This window comes from Mycothermus thermophilus (genome assembly GCF_041956435.1).
Source record: "Mycothermus thermophilus strain CBS 625.91 unplaced genomic scaffold VTJ04scaffold_2, whole genome shotgun sequence".
NCBI lineage: Eukaryota > Fungi > Ascomycota > Sordariomycetes > Sordariales > Chaetomiaceae > Mycothermus > Mycothermus thermophilus.
Window position 1 is genome coordinate 4,603,542 of NW_027191428.1, and position 21,572 is coordinate 4,625,113.

At 57.1% G+C, this 21,572-nt stretch overlaps 7 protein-coding genes across 7 annotated transcripts; 1 reads left to right on the forward strand and 6 right to left on the reverse strand.

The window, feature by feature from the left end:
- Nucleotides 1-563: 563 nt before the first annotated feature.
- Nucleotides 564-2,152, reverse strand: VTJ04DRAFT_3874 (uncharacterized protein; the record flags this gene model as incomplete). Its single annotated transcript, XM_069361821.1, has 4 exons — nucleotides 564-886; nucleotides 968-1,504; nucleotides 1,563-1,779; nucleotides 1,955-2,152. The coding sequence occupies 4 exons, from the start codon at nucleotides 2,150-2,152 to the stop codon at nucleotides 564-566; spliced, it is 1,275 nt and encodes a 424-aa protein (XP_069222394.1).
- A 2,493-nt stretch (nucleotides 2,153-4,645) lies between these two features.
- Nucleotides 4,646-5,095, reverse strand: VTJ04DRAFT_3875 (uncharacterized protein; the record flags this gene model as incomplete). Its single annotated transcript, XM_069361822.1, has 2 exons — nucleotides 4,646-4,888; nucleotides 5,039-5,095. The coding sequence occupies 2 exons, from the start codon at nucleotides 5,093-5,095 to the stop codon at nucleotides 4,646-4,648; spliced, it is 300 nt and encodes a 99-aa protein (XP_069222395.1).
- A 3,299-nt stretch (nucleotides 5,096-8,394) lies between these two features.
- On the forward strand, nucleotides 8,395-10,854 carry VTJ04DRAFT_3876 (uncharacterized protein; the record flags this gene model as incomplete). The annotated part of the gene is made up of 2 exons (XM_069361823.1): nucleotides 8,395-8,427; nucleotides 8,548-10,854. 2 exons carry the CDS (start codon nucleotides 8,395-8,397, stop codon nucleotides 10,852-10,854), a joined length of 2,340 nt encoding a protein of 779 aa, XP_069222396.1.
- An 85-nt stretch (nucleotides 10,855-10,939) lies between these two features.
- VTJ04DRAFT_3877 (uncharacterized protein) lies at nucleotides 10,940-11,339 on the reverse strand (the record flags this gene model as incomplete). Its single annotated transcript, XM_069361824.1, has 2 exons — nucleotides 10,940-11,144; nucleotides 11,191-11,339. The coding sequence occupies 2 exons, from the start codon at nucleotides 11,337-11,339 to the stop codon at nucleotides 10,940-10,942; spliced, it is 354 nt and encodes a 117-aa protein (XP_069222397.1).
- Nucleotides 11,340-11,816: 477 nt separating this feature from the next.
- Nucleotides 11,817-14,756, reverse strand: VTJ04DRAFT_3878 (uncharacterized protein; the record flags this gene model as incomplete). The annotated part of the gene is made up of 1 exon (XM_069361825.1): nucleotides 11,817-14,756. The coding sequence occupies one exon, from the start codon at nucleotides 14,754-14,756 to the stop codon at nucleotides 11,817-11,819; it is 2,940 nt and encodes a 979-aa protein (XP_069222398.1).
- Nucleotides 14,757-15,453: 697 nt separating this feature from the next.
- On the reverse strand, nucleotides 15,454-17,787 carry VTJ04DRAFT_3879 (uncharacterized protein; the record flags this gene model as incomplete). Its single annotated transcript, XM_069361826.1, has 1 exon — nucleotides 15,454-17,787. One exon carries the CDS (start codon nucleotides 17,785-17,787, stop codon nucleotides 15,454-15,456), a length of 2,334 nt encoding a protein of 777 aa, XP_069222399.1.
- Nucleotides 17,788-19,119: 1,332 nt separating this feature from the next.
- On the reverse strand, nucleotides 19,120-20,428 carry VTJ04DRAFT_3880 (uncharacterized protein; the record flags this gene model as incomplete). The annotated part of the gene is made up of 2 exons (XM_069361828.1): nucleotides 19,120-19,173; nucleotides 19,763-20,428. The coding sequence occupies 2 exons, from the start codon at nucleotides 20,426-20,428 to the stop codon at nucleotides 19,120-19,122; spliced, it is 720 nt and encodes a 239-aa protein (XP_069222400.1).
- Between the last annotated feature and the right edge of the window lie 1,144 nt (nucleotides 20,429-21,572).

Genomic DNA, 21,572 nt, shown 5'->3' on the forward strand with positions numbered 1-21,572 from the left:
TGCCGCCGCCATTTTTGACCTCAAACCCCGGGATATGCTAGTCCTCACTATGCTCCATGTCCCATAATGAATCCAAGATGATCTCCTGGGGTATCTCAAGAAACTTTTGTCGTATATATTTTTCCAAGTGCTTTTGTGTGCTTTTTGTTTTTCTTGCGTGTTATCTTGGGCTCTCCCAGAGTCCTGATTATTATGACCACACGGGGAACACCTGGCCGTCAAGATGGCATCAGGTTCCCCTTGAACAGGCAGGGAATGCTTGGTGTGTGTGACTTATCCCTGCTCTCTCTTCCTCCCATTACCCGGCCGATGGGTGCTGACGTGACCATAATCACCGAGATGATCACGGAGATTGATTTCAACTGGGGCGCACACGTGGCTGTTCCGCGCAACTTGGCGCCAGACGCCCGGCCGATTAAGCGCCTTGTGCTCACAGTGCCCGTGGCGGACAACAATGCCCCATCGGCGTTGGCATCCCCTGCCAGCCGACTTTGTCCATCAGCAATCCTCCATCATTTGCCCACTCGGGGTCGAGAGCTTAAGCTTTCGGTCCCTGTTTCTTTTCACCGCATGTTGCTGGTGTCAAACGAGAACTGCGTCGGGAACGCCATGCTGGCGCTCAGCCCGAAGGGGTCGAACTCGTAGGTGGCATCCATCATCTGCGTCATGGAGGGGAAGCCGGTCTGCGGAGTGTGGGCGGCGGCACCGTCAATCGGGGACTGGGCCATCGAGGGGTTGCTCGGCGGGCCGGTTGTGACCGGGGACGACAGAGCCATGGCCTGGGGCTCGCTGGTGTACTCGGTTCCAGGGAAAGGGCCGGGTCCGCTCGGCGTGTCGGGGCTGTTCTCTTCGTCCATCATCTCGGGAGCGGCGTCATATTCCTGCTCTGTACAAAACTCGTTAGAACGTCGGACAACAAGTCCCATGCTATGGGAATGGGAAAAGAAACTAGTAGGGCCCAACTTACCGAGCTGTTCAATGTGATTCTGGAATGATGGTGATGGATAGAAAGAAGCGGCACTCCCGGAGATGCTTCCCCGGGGCTGATTCACCCCTTGCTGCATCCCGGGCATCTGCATTGGCCGGGACACTCCGTTGGCTCCCGGCAGACCGTGGATCGAGCCCATGCTCTGAGGTGGCTTCATAGATGCGGCTGGTGACATGCCTTGCCGCATGTTGAGATGGTCCGAACCAACAGGTGAGGCAGCATGCTGGGTGCTGAACGGCGTCGCGGCGGTAGGGGAGGCCGAGTGCGAGGATGGCGTGCCGCGCGTCTTTGGTGACATGGCTGAGGCGTGCGACTGCATTGGGGGAGGTAGCGGTGATGCCGGAATGCCCGGCTCAAGCTTGGGGGCGATGCCTGACGCCGACCTGCGAGCGTGATGCCGGTTGAGGATGGCCCGCTGGATGGGCGGAGGTTGCACAAGGTTTTGAGGTGGCATGGGAGTCGGTCCCAAATGTGGGCTGCCAGTTTTCGCACGAAGCTCTGCCTGCACGTCGATACCTATAAATGAAATTGTTAGCAGTCGCCCAAGGCTGTGAGGTCTCTCAGGTAGACATACCCTTCTCAAGGAGAATGCGCTCCAAGAGGGAATTCTTGTAGCGTAACATGAGGCACTCGTCAGCAGCATGGCGATGAGCAGCCTGGAGGTTGGCAAGGTTCTGCTCGTGAGTCCGGATGGCCTCCTCAAGCTGCTTGATGTACTCGGTACGGCGCTCCCGGAACGCTGCCTGAGCTTGCCGGTTCCTTTGCTTCCGTTCCTCCGAGGTCGCATAGATCTAACATCTTGGTTAGTATTGTTGTGAACGGCCGTTGGTGTTTCCCATATTGTGCAGATAAGTCGTTGACTTCAGATGAATAGGGGTGATCAGACGAAGTTGAAGAACAAAGTTCATGGATGGCGAGGAGGGATGGGGGGAACATGGGACATAGGCAGGACTTCATTCAACATACCGGCTTGCGACCACCCTTGCGCTTTGGTTGTTCAGTTGGTTGTTGTGATTGTTGCTGGGCCTGTTGTTGCTGTTGTTGCTGCTGCTGTTGCTGCTGCTGTTGCTGAGGCTGGCCATGGGCCTCGCCCTCAGGGCTTGACGCCATGGACTCTGGACTGCGATTATCCTCCTTAGGGGATTCCTTCTTGTCGACCGACATCTTATCGGACATGTCCTTCCCTGACAGGCCGGCAATGAGAGCAGGAGTCGCTCGGCCTTTCTGGCAGAGTAACTCTCTTTTTTTTGTTCGTCTTTCTCTAACACACACTCGATACGTTCGGACTTGTCACTTGTTTGGTTGCCAACAACTATCCTATAGTGGGCTACCAAACGGTTTGTGCAACCCTTTCACCACTATGGGCGTCTGCCGTTGTGCGGGGCACCGGCAGCAACAGCGACAACGGCGCCGGTGGTGCGATGGCCGATTGTCGACACTGCAACCACCAAGGAAAAATTCCCCGGCGTCGGGACGATGGTGGACAGCAAGGTCCCTGACAGCCTACTGGATAGGTAGGCTTGAGAGCTGTGAGGTTATCGGGTGTACCCGAACGACCCCAGAAAATATCCGACGTAGAGATAACGATGACAACACCTCCAGGGGCACGAGGTGTGGTTTGGGCGATTTGGATCTCAAGTGCCAGGGGATCGGCACCAATCAGTGAGTCGTCATCGGGTGGAAAGCTTGCGAGATAGCGGGATCCGGCAGTCTGGGACCGGGTCTTTGGACAATGTTCGGGTGGCAGGTGATAAGGTAGGGCTGGAGGATCGAGGTTCCCCAGATTCTGTGATCGGATATCAAGGGGACCAAGATTGTCGAGGGCGACGCTGGAAGGCTAGAGATAAGGAGAGGGTCGGTGACAGGTCGAGAATGTGTCAAGGAAACGAGAAAACCCAGCGTTTTATGTAAGGGAATGCGCGCAAGGTGGGAGGGGCCCGCAATGCGCTGCTGGACCCCCCGAAAAGCGTGAGGGACAAATAGGCCTGGTGCTGCCACCTCACCCCCGGCTGTCTGGTCCTCCTCGCCGATCCAGGTCACCTGGGCAGTGGGCAGGTTTTCTGGTCAGGCCAGATCCTCGCCCCCCGGGACATCCGCCCAGCATCCGTCCGCGCGCGCAAATTCCCCACTCGACGAAGCCCACAGCTGCGAATATATTAGAGAGCCGGGACTCGTCCGCACGAATCGTTCTGCTTGTCGGCACCACCCCAAGGGCCAACGGGCAGAGCAGACTCGAAAAGGCCAGACAGTCTGGGACCCGCGTCCGATCCTCGGCTTCCACCCCCCAGCTCAGTCGAACCAGTTTTGAGCCACTCCCACGCTGCCCAGCCTTTTTCCTTTCCCACCCCTCCACTGCGGACTCGAGGGACTAACCCAGCCCGTCACCGTCCAATGGCCCTCTCTCGATCCCCACCCGCTCGAGCTCGCAGGGAAGAGCCTAGGTGGCCCAGGTGACCTTGGAACATGTGTCCCACTCGGCCGCGAAGAGCGAGCGAACGACGATGCCGATTCAGTCGACCTGCAGCCCGTCGTCCGTGCCGGGAATTTGGAATTCGAGCGGCGATGGAAAGGTGGTTTTTCTCACTTTTTTTCTGAGTGTTGTGTTGCGGTGCGAACAGGTCCAGACCCGGCAGTTCTTGATTCGCCCGGATGAGGCGTGCAGCAGACGACGGATCCGTCCCCTCGGGAAGCATGTCACACGAGGGTTGGTTCTCACTTTTAAAAACTAATGTCCTCCGGGGTCGGATGGACAAAACTCGGTGTTGACGTGGACGTCAGTTCTCAGTGTGCCGGTGGCAACGACAGCAGTGGGCGGATTGGTAGCGACACGCCTTTCCACTGTCGACAGACGTTCGGGACGCGGAGCAGGGGCCGCGGTGTTGATGTGGGCGGTTGCGATGGTGGGTGGTGCGGATGTGGACTTGGAATGGAACCCCATCCGTCTCATGTCCGTGAGTTGACTGTGATGGACGGGATGCGAGGTCGGAGCTGAAGCTTTTGGTGAAAACCATCGCCCATCCCAAGTCGTCAAAGCTTGGGGCTAGAGCTGGATGGTTTCCAAGATTTTCGCAGAGAAAGTCGGCAGTGATCAACCTCGTGCACTCGGGGGTAAGAGCAGCGGCCGCGATGCCCAGGATTCGACCCTCTTGTTCGAGGCAGTTGCCCCCCATCTTGTTGCGTCATTGCCTCACGGTCATTTCCCGAATGCAGGGTCAGAGAGCGCAGAGAGCTCTTTCTTTGGCGGTTTCCTGATGCTGCCCCCCACGACAACCAGTCCATGAAACAATGAAGCCAATCCTCCCTAACCCTCCAAAGAAACCCGCCTTCACCTTTCAGGATCGTCTGAGCAGTAGTTCCAGGGCTGAGATTGCGACTCGAACAACCAACGCAATGCTGCCAACTCGAGCTGCCTTTCATTGAAACTATCCCCCACGTAAAGAAGCGCCCATTGTCGATCCGTCATGAACTGGATGGAACACTTCCTCCAGGAACCGCTCCCAGGAACCGCCACGCCAAATCGCATTTACCTGCCTCGTACGGTGATCAAGTCCGCATCATGGCAAGACAATGGTTTCCCAGCCCGGCGGTTTAACTACCTACTTAGTGTACACGACTTTGACAATGCTGGTCTCGCCAACGAGTTGACAGCTGCCCACCTCAGTTCTGTCTCCTGCTGCTGCTCGTTTTTCGGGCAACAGACCACTGAGTCCGGTTCAGGTCGCGCGCGAATTTGTGGATCCCCGCCTGTGCAATGCGGCGCACCACGCCCAGAGCCCAAGGCCTGGGGATGGGCGGTGCTTGCGTGAAAAATCGAGCGCCACCCCTGCAGCGTGCCCTTCCAAGCTCCAAAGGCTGCTGGCCCTTCCACAAGCCACCAGCGGCCATCAGCAGCCACCTACGCTGTGCGCGGTGAGGTGAATCCCTTGGGCTCGAGGCTTGGCTGAAACCTCATCATTCCAACTCCATTTCCGCCGTCACTAAAAGCCGCATCTCCGAGGATGCACCACGTCGCAAACCGCCGCGGTGGGCTTTGTCGAGGAGCAGTGTTACCTTGACATGAAGCAGGTAGCGCTGCGAAATGAGCGTCTGGGCGACCGGCAGCATCATCCTTCGTCCAGAGTGTTCTATTGCTGTGCACGATGCCAGAAATGAGTTCTGGGTTGAACCTCACCGACTGTCTGGGTTCAATCCACAGGTCGGCCGGTGTGTTGTTGTGTTGGCAACTGCCCTGCCATCCTAACAACACCTTCAGCGTAGCCCCTTGCCAGGAACGTAGCCTGAACCTTCACTGAGGACCACAACTCCTGCCAGCCGTCAATCAGGCAGGGGCCGATGTCTGCATCACAATGCCCAGCATCAAGTTTGGAAGGGAAGGAGCACGGCGGGACCGCGAGAAGTACCCGCTGTTAGTCCAGGTCAAACTTTTCTTTGCAAAAATGATCACCTCTACTACCCCTTTGACAGAGACGCCAAGATGTGAACACGTCCTGGTCAGGTTCTTGCCTCCCATTGAAGCATTCATCGCGCAGGTGTTGTTGGGAACCTGGAATCTACGGTCCGGGGAGTAACTAGAGCCACCACAACGCCCACCTCAGGTCCGCTGGAGCCTAGAAGATCTAGTTCAATGCAGGACGACATTTAGGTGGTGAAAGACGGCTATGCACCCCGCTGCATCACTTCCTGCGGGGCAACTGCGCGCCAAAGGTGATCCTTCTGCTTGCATTTCGCCAACCGTTTTCTGGGCCATCTCACAAAACAACGCCACACTGTTGGATGAACAAACTCGACTATTTGCTCCTCTGGTGTGGAGTTGCTCTGCCGAAAAGTCCTACAACGCCAAGACTTGTGCTGTGTAAGTCCCAGGTCATACTCCGTAGGACCAACCACAATTCTCTCCTTAACACCAGGCATCTGGAACCAAACTGAGGTGAGTTAGGCTTGACGAGCTGGAAGCTCGCAACGACCTCAGCCGCTGCCTGCAAAGCTCAGAGTTCCTGCCAGCACCGACAGCAATCAACCTTTCATTTCTCGAGAAGCGGCTGGGCTTGAGAGCCTCCCGTCTCCTTCTCCCAGCATTGTTGAGTTTCAGCTCAGCTTGGATGTGACATGAAAGGCGGGATGGAGATGACCCGATGGCATGACCCAACAGCACACGGCGGCAGGTTGCGCAAGGAAGAGAGGTCCACTTGGTCTCGGCAACTTGTTGTGTCTTTGGGAAAGCGAGGACGGGATGGCCTCTCTCCATCTGCTGCCTGGGGTGGGCTCCTCAAGAAACCTGACGAGGGCTTTGGGCTGGATAGAAGACACTTCGGGTCAGGCCATCACATGAGGTGGAGATTTGCTTTTTCACAGTTTCATCCAGAGGTCCACGGGCCGTCTGTCCGCCAAATGTTTGGGACTGTGGTAACTTCGGCCTGGCAGAAGGTTGGCCAGGAGTTGGTAGTCCTATGAATGTACATATTTACGAATACATCGAGCACCACCGGGACGTGGCCATAAAGGATGCTGCTAGTTGCCTATTACTAGACAGCTTACCAAGAGCTGACTTCATCCGCCTTCACTTGAGCAAGATTGGTTGCAGCATTGAAATGTGACTCAAGAGTCACAGACGTCTCACGTGGCAAGACGACAAGCCCAACATTTGAATCCCCAAGATCAGGGGTCTCGAGGCACGGCGCTGTGGGGCCGAGATCCGGTGCCGACCGCCGACCCACCGAGCCGACGCCCGATGAGAGGTCTAGGCATCGTTGAGGACTAACAGAGAGAGGGAAACAATGTGATGAACCAAAAAGAGGCTCCTGTCAAGCCACCGCCGAGGGTGGCGCAAGAACCGTGCTCTGGCTTCAATAACCAACAACCGGAAAGGCCTTGGTTCGTCGGCCTCCAGGAAACCCACTCCCTCGAGGCACGTAAGGAGGTTGGAGAGGGGTAAAAACCAGAGTGATTGAGGCCAGGTCTGGATGTGAGATCACCTCGAAGAGCGATGGCCAATGTAAACCAGACCGATGTGATGACTGGAAAGAGCCTAAGTGGCATGGCAAATCGGCTGGATGAAAATAGGAGTCCAGAATCCACATCGTTTACTAGCAGTAACAGGTAGAGGTGGCTAGCTCAGACAGAAATCAGAGAAACAATATTCTCCTTGCTGTTGACAAGGCCCAGGAATGCTCAAGAGGGCGCTTTCTTCTTCTCATTTACCTAACACTTCACCACATCGACCTTCCAGCAGGGCCTCAGAATTGCACATTGGAATCACCGGACCTTGCAGCTGTGCATGTTAGTAGATGAGGGGAACATGTGTGTGTGAGTATGTGCGCGTGTGTGTGTGTTGCGCACCAAAGTCGTGCTCTCTTCTGAACATCAAGTTATAAGCTCTTCCGCCAGAGCCGCGAGAGAATGTGAGAATGTGCCTTTTCCTACACCTTGCACGACCAAATCACGGAAACCATCGGCATGTCTCACAGCCTACTACTACAGAGCAGGCACACCGGCTCGACACTCGAATCACTCTCGCGTTCCAGTTGGATATTGATCCGTTCTCAGGCGGGTGGCATGTTGGTGTGGGTGCACCGGCGAAACTTGGTTGACAAAACACATGCTTGCAGACAGAAACGGAAACTTGGCCTGGCCTAAGAAATGAGGCTCAATTGGGCACGACAGATGAAAGAAGACGAGCGGGGGAAGTGAGCCGGATGGATGGGTAAGGAGCTCATGTCCACGGATGGAGGCTCATTCAACGCGTATGCAAATCGCATCTCGGGGTCGTCTAGGAGGTTGACGTTTTGGACAGTAGAATGGTCAAGTGACAGACATTGCTTCGATCATAAGTACCTACTCTTGGCACATATTTGGATGCGAGGTGAAAATCATGTCGTGCCTTAGCTGGGGAGCATTTTGGTAACTCGATGGGATTCTTTTCCAAAGGCAGGGGGGGTGATGTTGGCGTTGTGGTTGTCTTGTTCTACCTCGAAGTGATGACCCAGCAACAGAGTACCTAAGGAATTGGAGAGAAGATGAGTTAGTGATCATGTGAAATTGGTTTCCTTCGAGTAAGGTAGAGTAAAATGTCTGAGTCTTCACGTTTCGCGGTTGGTCTCGTGATTTGGAACGCGTTGAAGGTTTCCAGTCTGATGTTTTTGTGTGAGTCGAGCCCGGAGCATTAACGTCATTGCGGACGTTGACCGTCGGAAGTCGCCGCGTCCCCACATAAAAGGGCCGGGGTTTGTTTACTTTTGCCGCATTAGGAACCAATCAAACATCACCCCACGATTCCACGCTTCCTCTTCTTCCCTGTCGCGCTTCTTGTTCCATTCCCGGCTTTCGTAACGTCTTTTCACAATTTCTCCAACAATTCCAATTACAGGGTCAACCAGCGTAGCTTGACAGAAAAACCACCAGCACTCACAATGGTGCGCCGATCTAAGCGTTTGGCCGCCAAGGTAAGCAACATCATCATCCTCGTTGCCCTCGTCGTCCCGTCGCGATGCGTCAACAATCCTGCGTTGACCGCGTCGCCATCGTCCTTGACCTGCGCGTTCTGACCAAGTCCCCGCGTCTAGGCCTCTACATCACCCCCGGCTGAAGAAAAGCCCCTACCGCCTCTGCCCTCCGTCGATGAACAGAATCAACACCCGGTCGACAAACCCAGCGAGCCCGAGCCAGCGTCCAAGCCCGAACCCGCGTCCGAGCCGGAGCCGGAGCCGGAGCCTGCGCCTGAACCCGAGCCCGTCACCTCTGTTCCCCAGGAGCCCAAGACACCCAGTGGCGGATCACCCATCAAGCCGCCCATGTCCGAGATGCACCCGAGTCTAGTTCATCCCACCATGGGCCCGCCATCGTCGGCTCTGCGTCTGGGTTTCACCGACATCAAGCCTACTTCGAGTCGCGACACCGGCCTGCCCAGCGCCATCCAGGCGACACCGTCTCGCATCACCTTGCCTTCCTCAGACTTCACTTTCCGTTCAGCCCACCGCCCACCGTCTTCGCATGCCGACCTCGGTCTGAGCTCGGAAGCCCAGAAGATGATGGCCGAGATTCGCCAAAAGGCCGAGGAGCTCAAAGACCAGGTGCGGGCTGAAGTCGAAAAGGAGTCCCTCGAGACCATCGCGGCGCGAAAGATGGCGCAACCCAAGAAGAAGGGTCGTTTCAGCGATGAGCACGAGGCCCAATTCAAGAAAATGGACTCGATCCTCAACCATCCGTCTGCCTACAGGGCGCAACAAAACCGTACTACCCCCCAGGTTGCTGGCGTCAAGCGGAGCCAGTCCAAGGCCAACCTGGATGAGCCTGATGCATCTTCCAAGCAACAGACACCAGCGACTTGTGTTGCGCAACCGAAGCGGCCGGCTGCCACCGAGGAGGCACCCGCGACAGGCGTCAAGCGTGCCCGTCAGAACATTACAGACGACGTGTCGACGAAGCGTCCGGGCTCTCGCGACGGGAGCGCGATTCCCGTTCCTCAGTCTGCTCCGGCCGCTGGCCGGATTCCCCGGCCCAAGGGCTCGCTTGCTTCCTTGATGACCCCGACGAAATCTTCTCTGGCCAAGACCGCCGTCGTTAAGACTCCTTCCCAGGCCACACTCACGAAATCCCCCTCTAAGTCTACTCTCAGCGCCATCCCTCGCTCAATTACCAAGCCCAACCCTCCTCCTACCACCGCGACTACCGAGGCAGCTGAGAGGCAGATTTGCAGCCCCAAGAGCCGCTTGGCTAAGCTCAAGGAGAAATTCCTCAGCACCAAGGCCGCCGACACATCCAAGTCCAAGAGCGCTCTGCCACTGCCGTCAGCGTTGGCATCCAAGACCCCGGCGCCTGCGCGCACGCAAACATCAACCGAGACCCTCGCCGTTCCCATGACCACGCCTGGTCGTAAGCTGGTCAAACACGTCACTTTCACCCCGGACACGAAGCGCGCCGCCATGGACGTCACGTCCCCATCCCCCGTCAAGTCCTGCATCCCGCAGCTTAACAAGAAGCGCCTCCAGCCGGGCGAAGTGCATTACCCATCCCTCGACGGTGTCCTTGCCGAAACCGCTGCCGAACCGACCGTGTCGTATCCCGACCTGTCTGCTCAAGCTGAGAAGCAGGAGCAGCGGCCGCTCCCGCAACCGCCTGTCCACTCATTCAAAGCTGCTACCGGCGGCGAACCCTCTGTGCCCGGCGAGTTCACCTTCCGCAGCGACCACACCATCAAGTTTGGTAGCCCGGCCAAGTCCTTCGGCTCGTCGCCGGGACAGGCCAGCGTGCGCCTCGTGCGGCCGTCGATCCACCCCATCGACACGGCCAGCGCCGGTCCCTCCCCCTCCACCAGCGCTACCACCATGCCCGGGGGGTACCCCCTGTCTGCTACCAGCAGCCAGAGCAGCATCACCGGCTCCGCTTCTGCTGAGCGTGACGGCGACGAAACGGCGGACGAGGCTGACGCGGATAAGGAGAACGCGGCCCCGTCCACCATCCCGTCGACGAAGGGCAAGCAGCACCGCACCACCTTCCTCGCCCTGCCGCACGGCATGTCCACCAAGAAACGCCTCCGCGTTAGCACCGACGAGGAAGAGGCCGAGCGGGAGGCGGCGGAGCGCGCCAACAAGAAGCTGCGCCGCGAGCTCGTGCCCGAGGGCGAGGCGTTGCTTGCGCCTAGGCTTGTTGCGGCTGGTGGGAATGCGAACACCGCGGCGGCGAATAGAGCTGCTGCTGGGGTCGTGCCGGTGAAGAAGCCCACGGCGGTGAATAAGACGCCCGGTCTTGGAGGGACGCCGAGGAAGCTGCCCATCCCGGGACATGCGCCGGCCACGCCGAGTCCGATGAAGAGGAGGGGGATTAGCCTGAGCCGGTTGAACTTGCTTGCCAGGCCGAAGATGAGGAAGTAAAGCGGTAGACTTTGCTCGGCTTTTGCGGAGACTGGGTCTGCTGTTGTCTTGGTAGATGGAAGGACACACTTACCTACCTACCCACCTACTTCCCGGCTGATGGAAGACATGTGTTGGCAGGACCACGAAAATATGTCTGAGTGGTGCGGGTGGCTCCGCGTGTCCTATCTACGTAGGAGGGAGGGAAGCTTGGACATGGTGTGTGTCTTGTGTCATTCATTGTCGCTGTCTTCTGGATGGAAGGACAGTCTGGACCATGATGGTGGGCGGAGATTGTGGGGTCGACTTGTCTGGTTTCTTGTGTGCTTCTTGTTGTTTTTGTGTTCTGTTGTTTACATTACGGAGCGGCGTTGTGGGCATTGATCGGCCGGAATGGCGCTGTTTCCCTTCGAGATGGGGCATTTTCCTCTATCCGCCAACCCTACAACAACAACCATGGGTCTGTGGATTTGGCGTTTTCGGTGGAAAGAGGAGATTGATTGCATTCGCATTTGGCAGCGGAAGACGCCTTGCCTTCATCTTGTGCTTTTCACAGGGTACTAGTTGCCTATCTAGGTACTGTCTGAGTAAAATAAAGGTTCTTTGATGTGTGTTATGCCCTGAGACCTTTGTATGGGTTTCCATCTACTTGTGGGTATTCTCATGAGAGAAGGATATTGGGCTGGGACTTCAAGTTTGTGATCCTGCCCCGAGGCTGTTAAGCCTTTGGACGCCGGTTCGGTATGGCGCCTTGATGAGAAATGCATATAAACTCAAGATCCTTGGTTCACAGGGAAAGACTGAAGGCCAAAGGGAATTGAAGGACTCGAGCCTTCAATATTTCTATCACTCCCAAACCAATTCCCTATTCTTTATACATCCATCCCCCCAACCCTCTATGTACCCAGTCATACCATCATCATCATCATCTTTAATCCGTATCATACACCCCAACCTCTATCCCAACACATGACACATACACTTCACTCCTCCCCACCCTCCTCAACCGCCTCCTCCTCCAACAACTCCCTCAACGCCGGCAAGAACTTCTCTGCCTGCTTAAACTCTCCCAGCTTAACCCTCATCAAATCAAACCCAAACAGCACATCCACATCCTTCACCTCCCCTTCCCCAGTATCATCTCCGCTACCCTTCAACTTCCTCTCATCCACCATCGGCAGCTTGGGGTATCTCTGGCTAAAATGCGTCAGCAAGATCCTCCTCGCGCGCATGTGCCGCCCGACATCCAACGCCTCCGACAGCGTCGAATGCTTCTTGGCCAGCGCATCGCCCGCCAGCTCGTCCTCGAACGTGCATTCGTGGATGAGCAGGTGCGCGCCCTTACCGAGCTGCGCAAAGTTGGTCGACGGCCGGCAGTCGCCCGAGTAGGCGATCTTGAGGCCCGTGTCCGGGAACGTGAGCACGCCCGCCGTGGCCTCGTAGCAGTGGTCGACAAAGCACGCTTCGATGGTGGGCAGGCGGGCGAGAGCGGCCGGGTCCGCGTCTGGGTTGGGCGTTGCGCGCGCGATGGTTCCCGGGATAGGCTTCCCGCCGTCTCCGCGCAAGGTTATTTGTATGAGACGGTTCGGGGAGATGTCCTGCACCTGGTGCGACTCGCGGACAAAATCCTGGTACTTAGATGTGGCGATGATGGCTAGGCGGGAGTCCGGGTCGGTGTTGATTTGGCGCCAGCGGCCGATGACGCGGATGGTGCCAAGGTGGTGGTCGGCGTGGGCGTGGCTGATGTAGATGGCGCGCAGGTCGCGGAGGACGTCGTCGGCGCCAGCGAAGCCGAAGGCGCGCCGCAGCTGGCCGAGGGTGTTCTCGCCGCAGTCAAGGAGGTAGCTGCCCCAGTTGGGAACGCGGACGAGAACGGACGAGACGTTGCGGTACTTGGATGGCATGGCGGAGCCAGTTCCAAGAGGGATGATCTCAGCGTCGGGACAGGGGAGATCATGCTGGACGTTGGCAGTGGCTTCTAGGAAGGCGGGGTCAGAAGCCTCCTTACGCGCTGCCTCGGCGAGGGCCAGCACATTGGGAGCCTTGGTGGCCAACTCCACGACGGGCGCACTCGTATCCATGGGAGGCACGATGGTGGTCTTGTCTTCACCGGGCTTGGGCGCAAGTTGGTATTTCCAGCCAAGTTTGGCAGGCGCAGCAACGGCGCGCAAGTCCTCTGGAAGCTCGGCAGTCGGCTTGATGTCGAAGATGGGTAAGTGGAAGCGGTCCTTATCAACGGCGTTCATCTTGATGGTCTGGGCAGTGGGTGATTCGAGGGCCGGAATGTTTGCACACACATTGGTGCTGAGCACGATGTGGCGGATGCTTGACCGGTCCTTGACGAACTGGTGCAAACGGGGCTCATCAAGGGTCACTTTGTCCGGAAGGATCCAGAAGATGGCGTCGATGCAAGACATGACGTCTGGATCCGAAAACTCCCGGCGAGAGAGCAGGGAGTCAATATGGCGGGCAGACGGTAGGTCGATAACGGCAAAGCCACGGCCCGGAACGCTGGGGCCCAGCACCATATCCGGGGTCACCGTCACGCCGTCCTTGCCGACGACACTCTCACCGGCGATAAGCTTCTTGTAGTCGGTTTTGGGAATGCCGTATTTCTCGGCGGCCTTGGGATCGAACTTGCCGCGGCGGTCGTGGCACTTGACGATGTAGCACATGGACTCGCGCGACGGCGTTGTCGCAGGAAGCTGCTCAATCTTGGAAGCAGGCCAGGGCAAGCGCACAAGCACTCGAGTGTCGGGCGCCTGCGATGCAGGAGGGCCCTCGTACGGCTCGATGTGGCCTTGATCGTTGCGGATGAAGATCTTGGCGGGCAGTTGGACGTCGGCAAGACGCATCTCGCGGAGGGTGTCGAGCTTCCACGTCGAGCTGAACATGTCGCGAACGACGCCTTCGCGGATGGCTTGATCAGCCTCCTCGGCCGTGATATCCTCAGCTGCCTCCTCTGTGCTCGGCTCCGTCTCCATGTCCTCAGGTTCCGTGCTCAGTTTCCGTCTCTTGGGCGGTTGTTCGGCATTGCTGTCGTCTCCGGCAGCAACGGCCGAAGAGGAGGCAGAGGAGGCCGCGGGGACGTCGGGACTGAGCGGGATGGACCACATGCGGATGTTCTCATCGACGTAGTCGGGCTCCAGGGGGCCCTCGTGGCTAGCGGGGCGGGGATCGTGACGGAATTCGCGGGGAACAACCGGCATGGCCTTGCGCAGGATGAAGCGGCGAGCGGTGGCGAGCATGTGGATGAGATTCTTTCCTCCATGAATGTTGAGGCGCGCAGGCAGGACTTCCTCCTTGACCTTCTTGCCTTTGGCAATGCGCTCCTGCATTGCGGCCTGGATATTCTCGACGGACGCCGCCTTGATGTCGGCGAGGGTCAGGATCATGCCCAGCAGGCCGCCGGTGTTGTCCCAGTTGACGGTCCCAGTGAGGAAGATGTCATTGATCTTGTTGAGCGACACCTTGCGCTGGTTGAAATTGCGCTGTGTGCCATCGGCGATGCGGCCCAGGATGTAGCGACGGTTGTCAAAGTGCAGCAGGAGACAGGCACCGGGCGTATCGGCCGTGGGCAGGGCGACGACTTGGACGTAAGCCAACATGTTGCTGTCACGCTTCGGGAGAATAAGGATTGCGGGATGTCGCTCTTGTGGGGGTTGGGGAGCAGCGAGCACGAAGCGCAAGGCGAAGGGCCGGTGGAGGAGGTTCCAATTCGTGCGAATCGGACGGGCAAGGGCTCCGGGGAAGAGAGATTTTGGGACTTCGGGAGTGCTCAAGCGGGGGATGTTGACGAGGGGAGAGGGTGTGCGGTAGTAGCGGACAGAAGAGATGTGACTGGGGCGCTTTCTGAAGGCGCTCCGGGGCGTGCAGTCGAGTCTGTTTGAGACACGCGCAAACTCGACGGCGGGGAGGCGCATTTATGGTTTGTTTTCTGTTTGATAGTTCCCCTCTATCCTTGTCATTTTCCTCCTCTCTTGCTCTCTCTCGTCTGCTTCACCCTTTGTCTTGTCTATCTTTGGTCCTTGACTGATCCCATAGGTCAGGTCGATTCCGGTAAGGGGGGGGTGTTGCCGGTGACTCAAGTCGGAGACTCTCAGGTAGAAGGGGGCTGAGTGCAGGCTACGGCTGAAGGAGGCGTCTGTCTTGGAGCTGCACTATTAAGTCGGCTGAAGTTAATTCGTTATCAGAGTCGAGTGGTTGAAGATCAACAAACCCCAACTTTTTTTTGCCGGGTTTGGAGGGTCAAGGTGGTGGTTTGATACAGAAGGCGGTGAGCGTTGGGAGGAGGGATCAGAGTTCAGAGAAAGTAGGGTTAGGGTCACTTACACTACTTCACCACTAAGACAGCACCTGAGCAAGGAGATGATGGCTCAGGGGAAAGGAGCAGCATTGAAACAAGAATATTTGATGTTTCCCTATAGGTGAGTAAGGCCCTCCTACTCCTTCACCCAGCCAATCGCTCTCTATCCATGCCATCAACCAAATCTATCCCTAGTATCATCATACCCAAGGCGCTACTGCTCTATCATCTAAGTAATCCAACCTCATCATCCATCGTAGGTAATCATAAACCATAATCATAACAATCCACACCATACCGTTCATCCTTTTTGTCTATCTCCTCCCAGCAGGAACTCCCATCCCCTTCAACGCCTCCCTCACAATCCCCTCCGCCTCGGCAATCACATCTTCCCCTCTCCGCCACGTATACAGTCTCACTCCCCGGGAATCAAGCAGCTCGTGTGCCCTCGCCAGCCGCCGCAGCCAGAGCTCCACCTTCTTGGTTGCCATGGGATCATTTGCTGCTGTTGTTGCCGTCGATGTTGGAGAGGAGGGGTAGGCTCCTGGCATGGAGGAGGGGAACGTGTCTCGGTGAACGACTGGCGCGATCGTGGGATTGGGTGGCCGACTGGCCGTTGTTATTCCTGTCCGTTGCGGGAGCGGTGGTGGTTGCTCTTGCTGCGCTGACTGCTGTCCTGGCGACAGAGACCCGGTTCCGCTCCGGCGTGGAGGAGGTGGTGGCGGAGGGGTAGGCTTGCTGGCCGGGGGCGTACCGGCCGACGTCCGCGGACGGATGGGGAGCTCCATCCCAGGCCCGATCGTCGTGCTCCTCTGGAGATCCGAGTAGCTGCTGCTGCTGCCATCAGACGGGGTACTCCGCAAAGCAGCCGGTTTGGCCGGTCGCGGTGGCGGTACCTGACGCCCCGTGCCGGTGATTGGTTCAGCAAAGTCGATCAATGTCCCCATGGCAGGCCCCGAGTTTGCAGGAGGCGCCGTAGGCGTCCGCGACAGGGGCGGCGGTGGCCGGGGCCGATGTTCTGCTGAGGAAACCGGAGATCTGTTGCCAGCCCGTTGCGTCACATCTGGGTTGAACGACGAGTCAAAGAACCCCGGCTGCTCCGGCGTGGTGACGTCGCGGATGAACACCGCCAGGATCCTCCCCGGGTTTGCCAGAGCAAGCTCCGTGTACACCTCCAAATCCGCCTCCCCACTGTCACCCACCAGCAAAAACTTCCTCTGTGGGAAATCCCGCAGGATCCCTTCAAGAGTCCCCTTCTTCCTCTCCGCCACGGGCTCAAAAATCCCCTGAAGCATGCCGCTGTAATGCTTCAGATGCATTGACCCACGCGGCAGACCAGCGATGTGGAAGAAGCTCGCCAGCACGGGGAACAGTTGCCAGGGACTGTTGGAACAATAATGCATCTCGACGCCGAGGTCGCTCATTCGCCGGTACCATTCGCGGACGCCGTCGATTTTCTGGTCCGCCAGGTCGCGCACAAACACGTTGCGGAAGATCTCGCGCGTGCCGAGGCCAATGTTGGACTTCTTGACGGTGTCGTCGACGTCGCTAATCAGGCTGACCCCGCGGTCGCCGATCACTTCGACGGGACGAGTCGTTGATAACTTCTCGGTGGCCAGGATGCGTAGCTCGCTAGGCACGAAGTCCAGCGCCACCCGTGCGTTGAAATGGCCCTTCTCGTCCGTCGTGACTGTGTATGATCGCGACTGCCGGTCGTTGTATAAGAAGATCGTGATAGGCGCTTGGACGAGAGGCGTTGTCATGAACGGGCCTATCCGAGCCATGAGGTTGGCGTTGGCTGTCGCCATCTCGGACTCTGTCATGTCAGTCTGAGACATGGTGGTCGGCGTCCTGGATGGCGGCGCGAGGGAATCCGTCCTGGAGATGGGTACATTGCCGCCGCTTCCACTCGGCGGTTCGCTGTACTGTCCGCGACTGGCCATATCCCTTTCCATCTGGAAGCGCGCCTCAATCTCGCGAGCTTCTCGCGCAATCTTTCGCTGCTCCTCATCCTCGACCATGCCCGGCTGCTGCTCCATCTGCGCCGCCGCTGTCGCGCTGGACGAGATCCCGCTGAGCTTCCTGGCAAGGCCCAACACCATCCGGTTCCTCCTCGTCAAGGGGCCTTTGTGAGGGGTGTATATCCAACCGCGCACGTCAACATCAACAATCGCCTTTTCGTCCTCCATCTGCATCCACTGCCGCTTCCAATACTCCTCTTCACTCATCCCCTGGGCTCCCGGGTTCGACGACCCGGACGCAGACAAAAACCACGCCGGCGCCGACTCGCGCACATGCCGTTTCGCGTATGTCGGGAACACAATCATCTGCTCCTCGCCACCGGTGATGATAGGCACGTGCGGGAAGGACGATGGTATGTCAGGGATGGCTGCCTCGCCGTTGCCGCTCCCATACCCGCTCCCACCAGCAGCGCCTAGACTCCGTGTCGTTGCCGCCACTGCTCGCGACTGGTTGTACTGTTCCTTCAACTCACTCGCAGCAGCGACACCGGCGCGGTAAACGCTCCCCGCCATGGCGGCAAGCTTCTTCCTCCGCGACTCCCTCTCGGGGGCCGATGGTGTGCTTCCGTACTCGCCATATCCGGTGTACCTCCCTCCATATCCGCTATCGTACCCGTACCCCTGCATCGTCTGGTTATCACCACCGCGAGCTCCTTCACTTCCGTCAAGACCACCTCTTTTAGCCTCCTTCTCAGGCAGGGACGGCAGCCTCCCACGCCAAACCGACGTCCACCACCACCACCACCGAGAGGAAGAGAAACCCCACCCACTCCTAACGAGCGAAAACCGCCGCGCGGCTAATGACTGTCTCTTTTCCTGCCTCCTGTTCCTCCGGCCGAGTATAGCGCTCCAAACCCGCTTTTGAATCCGGAGTTTAATTCCAGATAAAATGCCCCACCGCAACCGTACAAGACGTTCTTTGTAGCGCGCGAGGAGACCTTTGTGCGTTGAACCAAGGAGAGGAACTGGGCGCGGGTAGGATAGGGGATGTGGGAGGCGGCGCGGCGGGCGTTGTTGGTCCGTCGGGGCAAGCGGGTGTGGTGGTCGAGGTTGGGCGGACGACGACGGAGGAGACGAGGAAGGCGGGAGTTGGTTCTGACGGTAAAAGACCGGTGGGAAGCGTTTTAGGAGGATTCGAGTAGAGGTGAACGGCGCCAGGTTTGCTTGAAGGGAATGGGTTGGACGGGTTATCCAGGTCCGGACCGAGGAGATGTATGGTGCCGGGAAGAAGGCGCTGCGATCTTGAACTCGGTCGATTGGTCGCGCAGCTCTTCAAAGGAGCAGGGGAATCAGTGAAGATCGAGGCCGGGAAGTTGAGTTGTCGAAGGAAAGGAGGCTAGCGTTGGGGGTTGAAGGCGTCGCCACCTTGAAGATAAGGTGGGTGAGGATTCAGGTGAACTCCAAATACCAGGGTGGGATTGGATGGAGCTCTGAGGTCGCCCGCAGGTGCGCTCCCTCAGCACTACGTCACGCCAAGACAGGCGGCCTTACACTGTAACACCGTTGTCTTGGGCGCCCAATCCAAGGGGTGGGGAAGAGTCAAAGACACACCAGGAGGCTTTCTTCATGAGATGAACGTCGTGTGGATTCTCAAGCCGCCAGAGCATACAGACAGGACATAGTACTCAGATCACTTAAGTATGGCCCAAGGGAGAGGTAACGGGATACATGCCATGCATGGATGGCAAGCTGAAGTCTTCCATATATTAATGCTTAAGCAGCATTCAAGTCATGATGATACCTCGAGCGCCATCTCCCTCTCACAGCCACACGGCCAGTTCAGCCATTCTCACTCCAAGTATATCCTCGTCCTCTTGAATTCCGCGAAAACGCGCGCCCGCGTCCCCTCCGTGCTCTTCCAGCGGCAAGCAAAGAATCCAATCCTCCTGAAGCGCTGCACACCACGATCCCAACTCATAGGGTCGTGTCGGTCGCCCGGGTAGCCCCAGCCCATGGGTATCAGCTCGAGAAAAACCGCAGCTTCATCAAATCCTCGTAGAGGATCCCGGCCTTCTGATAGTAGAAAAGCAAAGCTGTTTTGTCGTGGCTTGTATGCTTCCTCCTGATGGTCGAGCTTCCGATCTGGACGGTAGGCCGTATCTACTGCCCCCGTGCTTTGAATGAGGCGGCAGAATACAGCCGTAGACGCCATCAGACCTTCCAGCTCAATCAGTTCCCCCATGTGCGAGATTCTCATGATTTTGGAGGTTTCTGACCCGCCAAGGTGTTCAAAAAAGAATGGGCGACCGCTCGCCGATGCCCAGCTCCATGAAGGCGTGCCAATGTCCGACCATGTCCATTCCGTGGAATACCACCCCAGAGACCAAGGCAGACCCGATTCCCAATGGCCAAATAAATAGCGATCACCTGTAGCACGTCTAACCGCGTAACTGAGTCCCTCCAAAGCTCGGAGTCTGTCGCTGGAGAAGGTCAAGCCGCGCCGGAAGTATTGCTCGAGCAGACGCTTCCAAGATTTTCCGGGGATGGGAGACCTTAGACGAGCGTTTTCAGCGTCGCTGCGAAGGACACTGTGCCATAGCTCTCGCTCCGATTTGTATATCCTGTAGCAGTATATCGAAGGGCAAACCAGGTTGGTATTGACCTTCATATCAGCATTGTGATCGAGGTTGCAAAAATCTGACTGCTGTTTCAAAATGTGGGCTTCCACATGCGTGCACAGCCAAAACATATCGTCTGCCGTGTACACAAGGATCCTAGGCGACAGGAGCATTTCTTGCAGTGTCCAGGCACGCTTGTTGAGAGGGAAATCAGACCAACCACGAGAAAGTCGGAGACTATCATCGTAGAGCAGTACGGTGCCGCCAGTCGAGAATGGTATCTTGTGGGCCGGCAAGATATCTTTGTCGTTGCCCACATTGTTGGCCTCCATATCAGTTGGCGAAGGTTCCCGTCTTAAAAACCCGTGGGTGCTCGAGGTGGCATCAGCTGCGGCAATCGTGACTGTTGCCCGGCTGTATATATCACTCATCTTGCCGATCTGGAATCTCGTATCCTCCTCGCTGTCCTGTATGATGCACAGAGCGTCCACCCAGAGGTATCTGATGTCCAGCTGCCGTGTTACGTGCACGGCATCCTGGATGGTTTGACCGAGGTCGGCGAGCGGGATGCTTCTCAAGAAGCGCTCGAAGGATGCTTTCGTAAGGGTGACTGTTTGGGGACCACCCCAGCAGTAACTCAAGCACGTATATTGTTCCTCTGCAGGCACCTGAGGGCAGTAGAGACGAACTTCAGATGAGTCTGACCCCATAACGTCGAGGACACGGGAGGGGAGCAGAGTTCTTCCTTGCGAATGGCATTCTTTATGTTGAGTACGACAGGCCTGGAGCCAGCGCCTTTCCGTCTCAAAGTCGTAAGGGGATCCAATGTACTTAGGGAGCCGACGGGGGAACAACTCGGCTGCTGGACTGCCTGGGGTCGGCGTCAGTATGCATGGAATAGGAATACGTTTTGCAATCTGTTGATAGGGTGATGTACAAACCTTCGACAGTTACAGGGATGAAGCAATAGGTTTGCGAGACGACCTGCCTGGGGTGTATCCTGAACTCCAGTTTGTAGGCAAAGGTCGAGGTCGAGGTATTCTTTTCCCATGCTCCATTCGCCCCAATCACCCGGACCTTAAAACACTCGTTCCCAGAACGCGGGCTGTTGAGGCGGGTGCGAAAATCTAATCGAAATTTGTCGCCATATCCCTACAAAGGGCACAGTCGTCCTTGTATTTCAGGGCAACATGGTCCTTCACCCTGGACTGAAAGAAGCCCCTGCGGGCAGCTTCAGCAATGCCCTCGGGGGAGAAAAGCTGAAGACATCGTGCACAATATGGTTTTGGGCGCTCCATCGCGGTGACCATGCCGAGTCCTCGATATCGCGGATAGGACTGGAACGAGAAACTCGTTTGGGACACCTTAATTTGGCGACTGTAATGTCAGCAAATAGCCTAGCCATGAACACATGAAATCTGAAAGACTAACAGCGTAGTTTAGCTTCCTCGAAAGAAGGTCAACGGTTGGTGATCAGAAGGTGTGTGTCGCAGGCATCAGAGTAGTTTGAAGAGGTGAGGTGGTCGGGTTCCGACCTCATGTAGGTATTTCAAGCCAATGAGGCTGTGCAACTCCAGATCTAAACACTTTCTCGGCTTACGCTGGCGGGGTAGCACCTAGAGATGCTGACCCGAAGGTCAATATAGCATGAGTGCCGTTACTCGTCCATGGGCCCGACAATACCAAAACTATATGGTCACTCTAGTACAAGTGCCTTGTATTAAGTATGTATCACAAAAAGGCATAACCAAAGAAGAAAAAAGATCCTGCCTATCCCACCCGTAATGAACAACATGAATCATCACCTTGCACTGTATATCTCTCCGCAAGGGAAATATAACGGAGAATATAAGA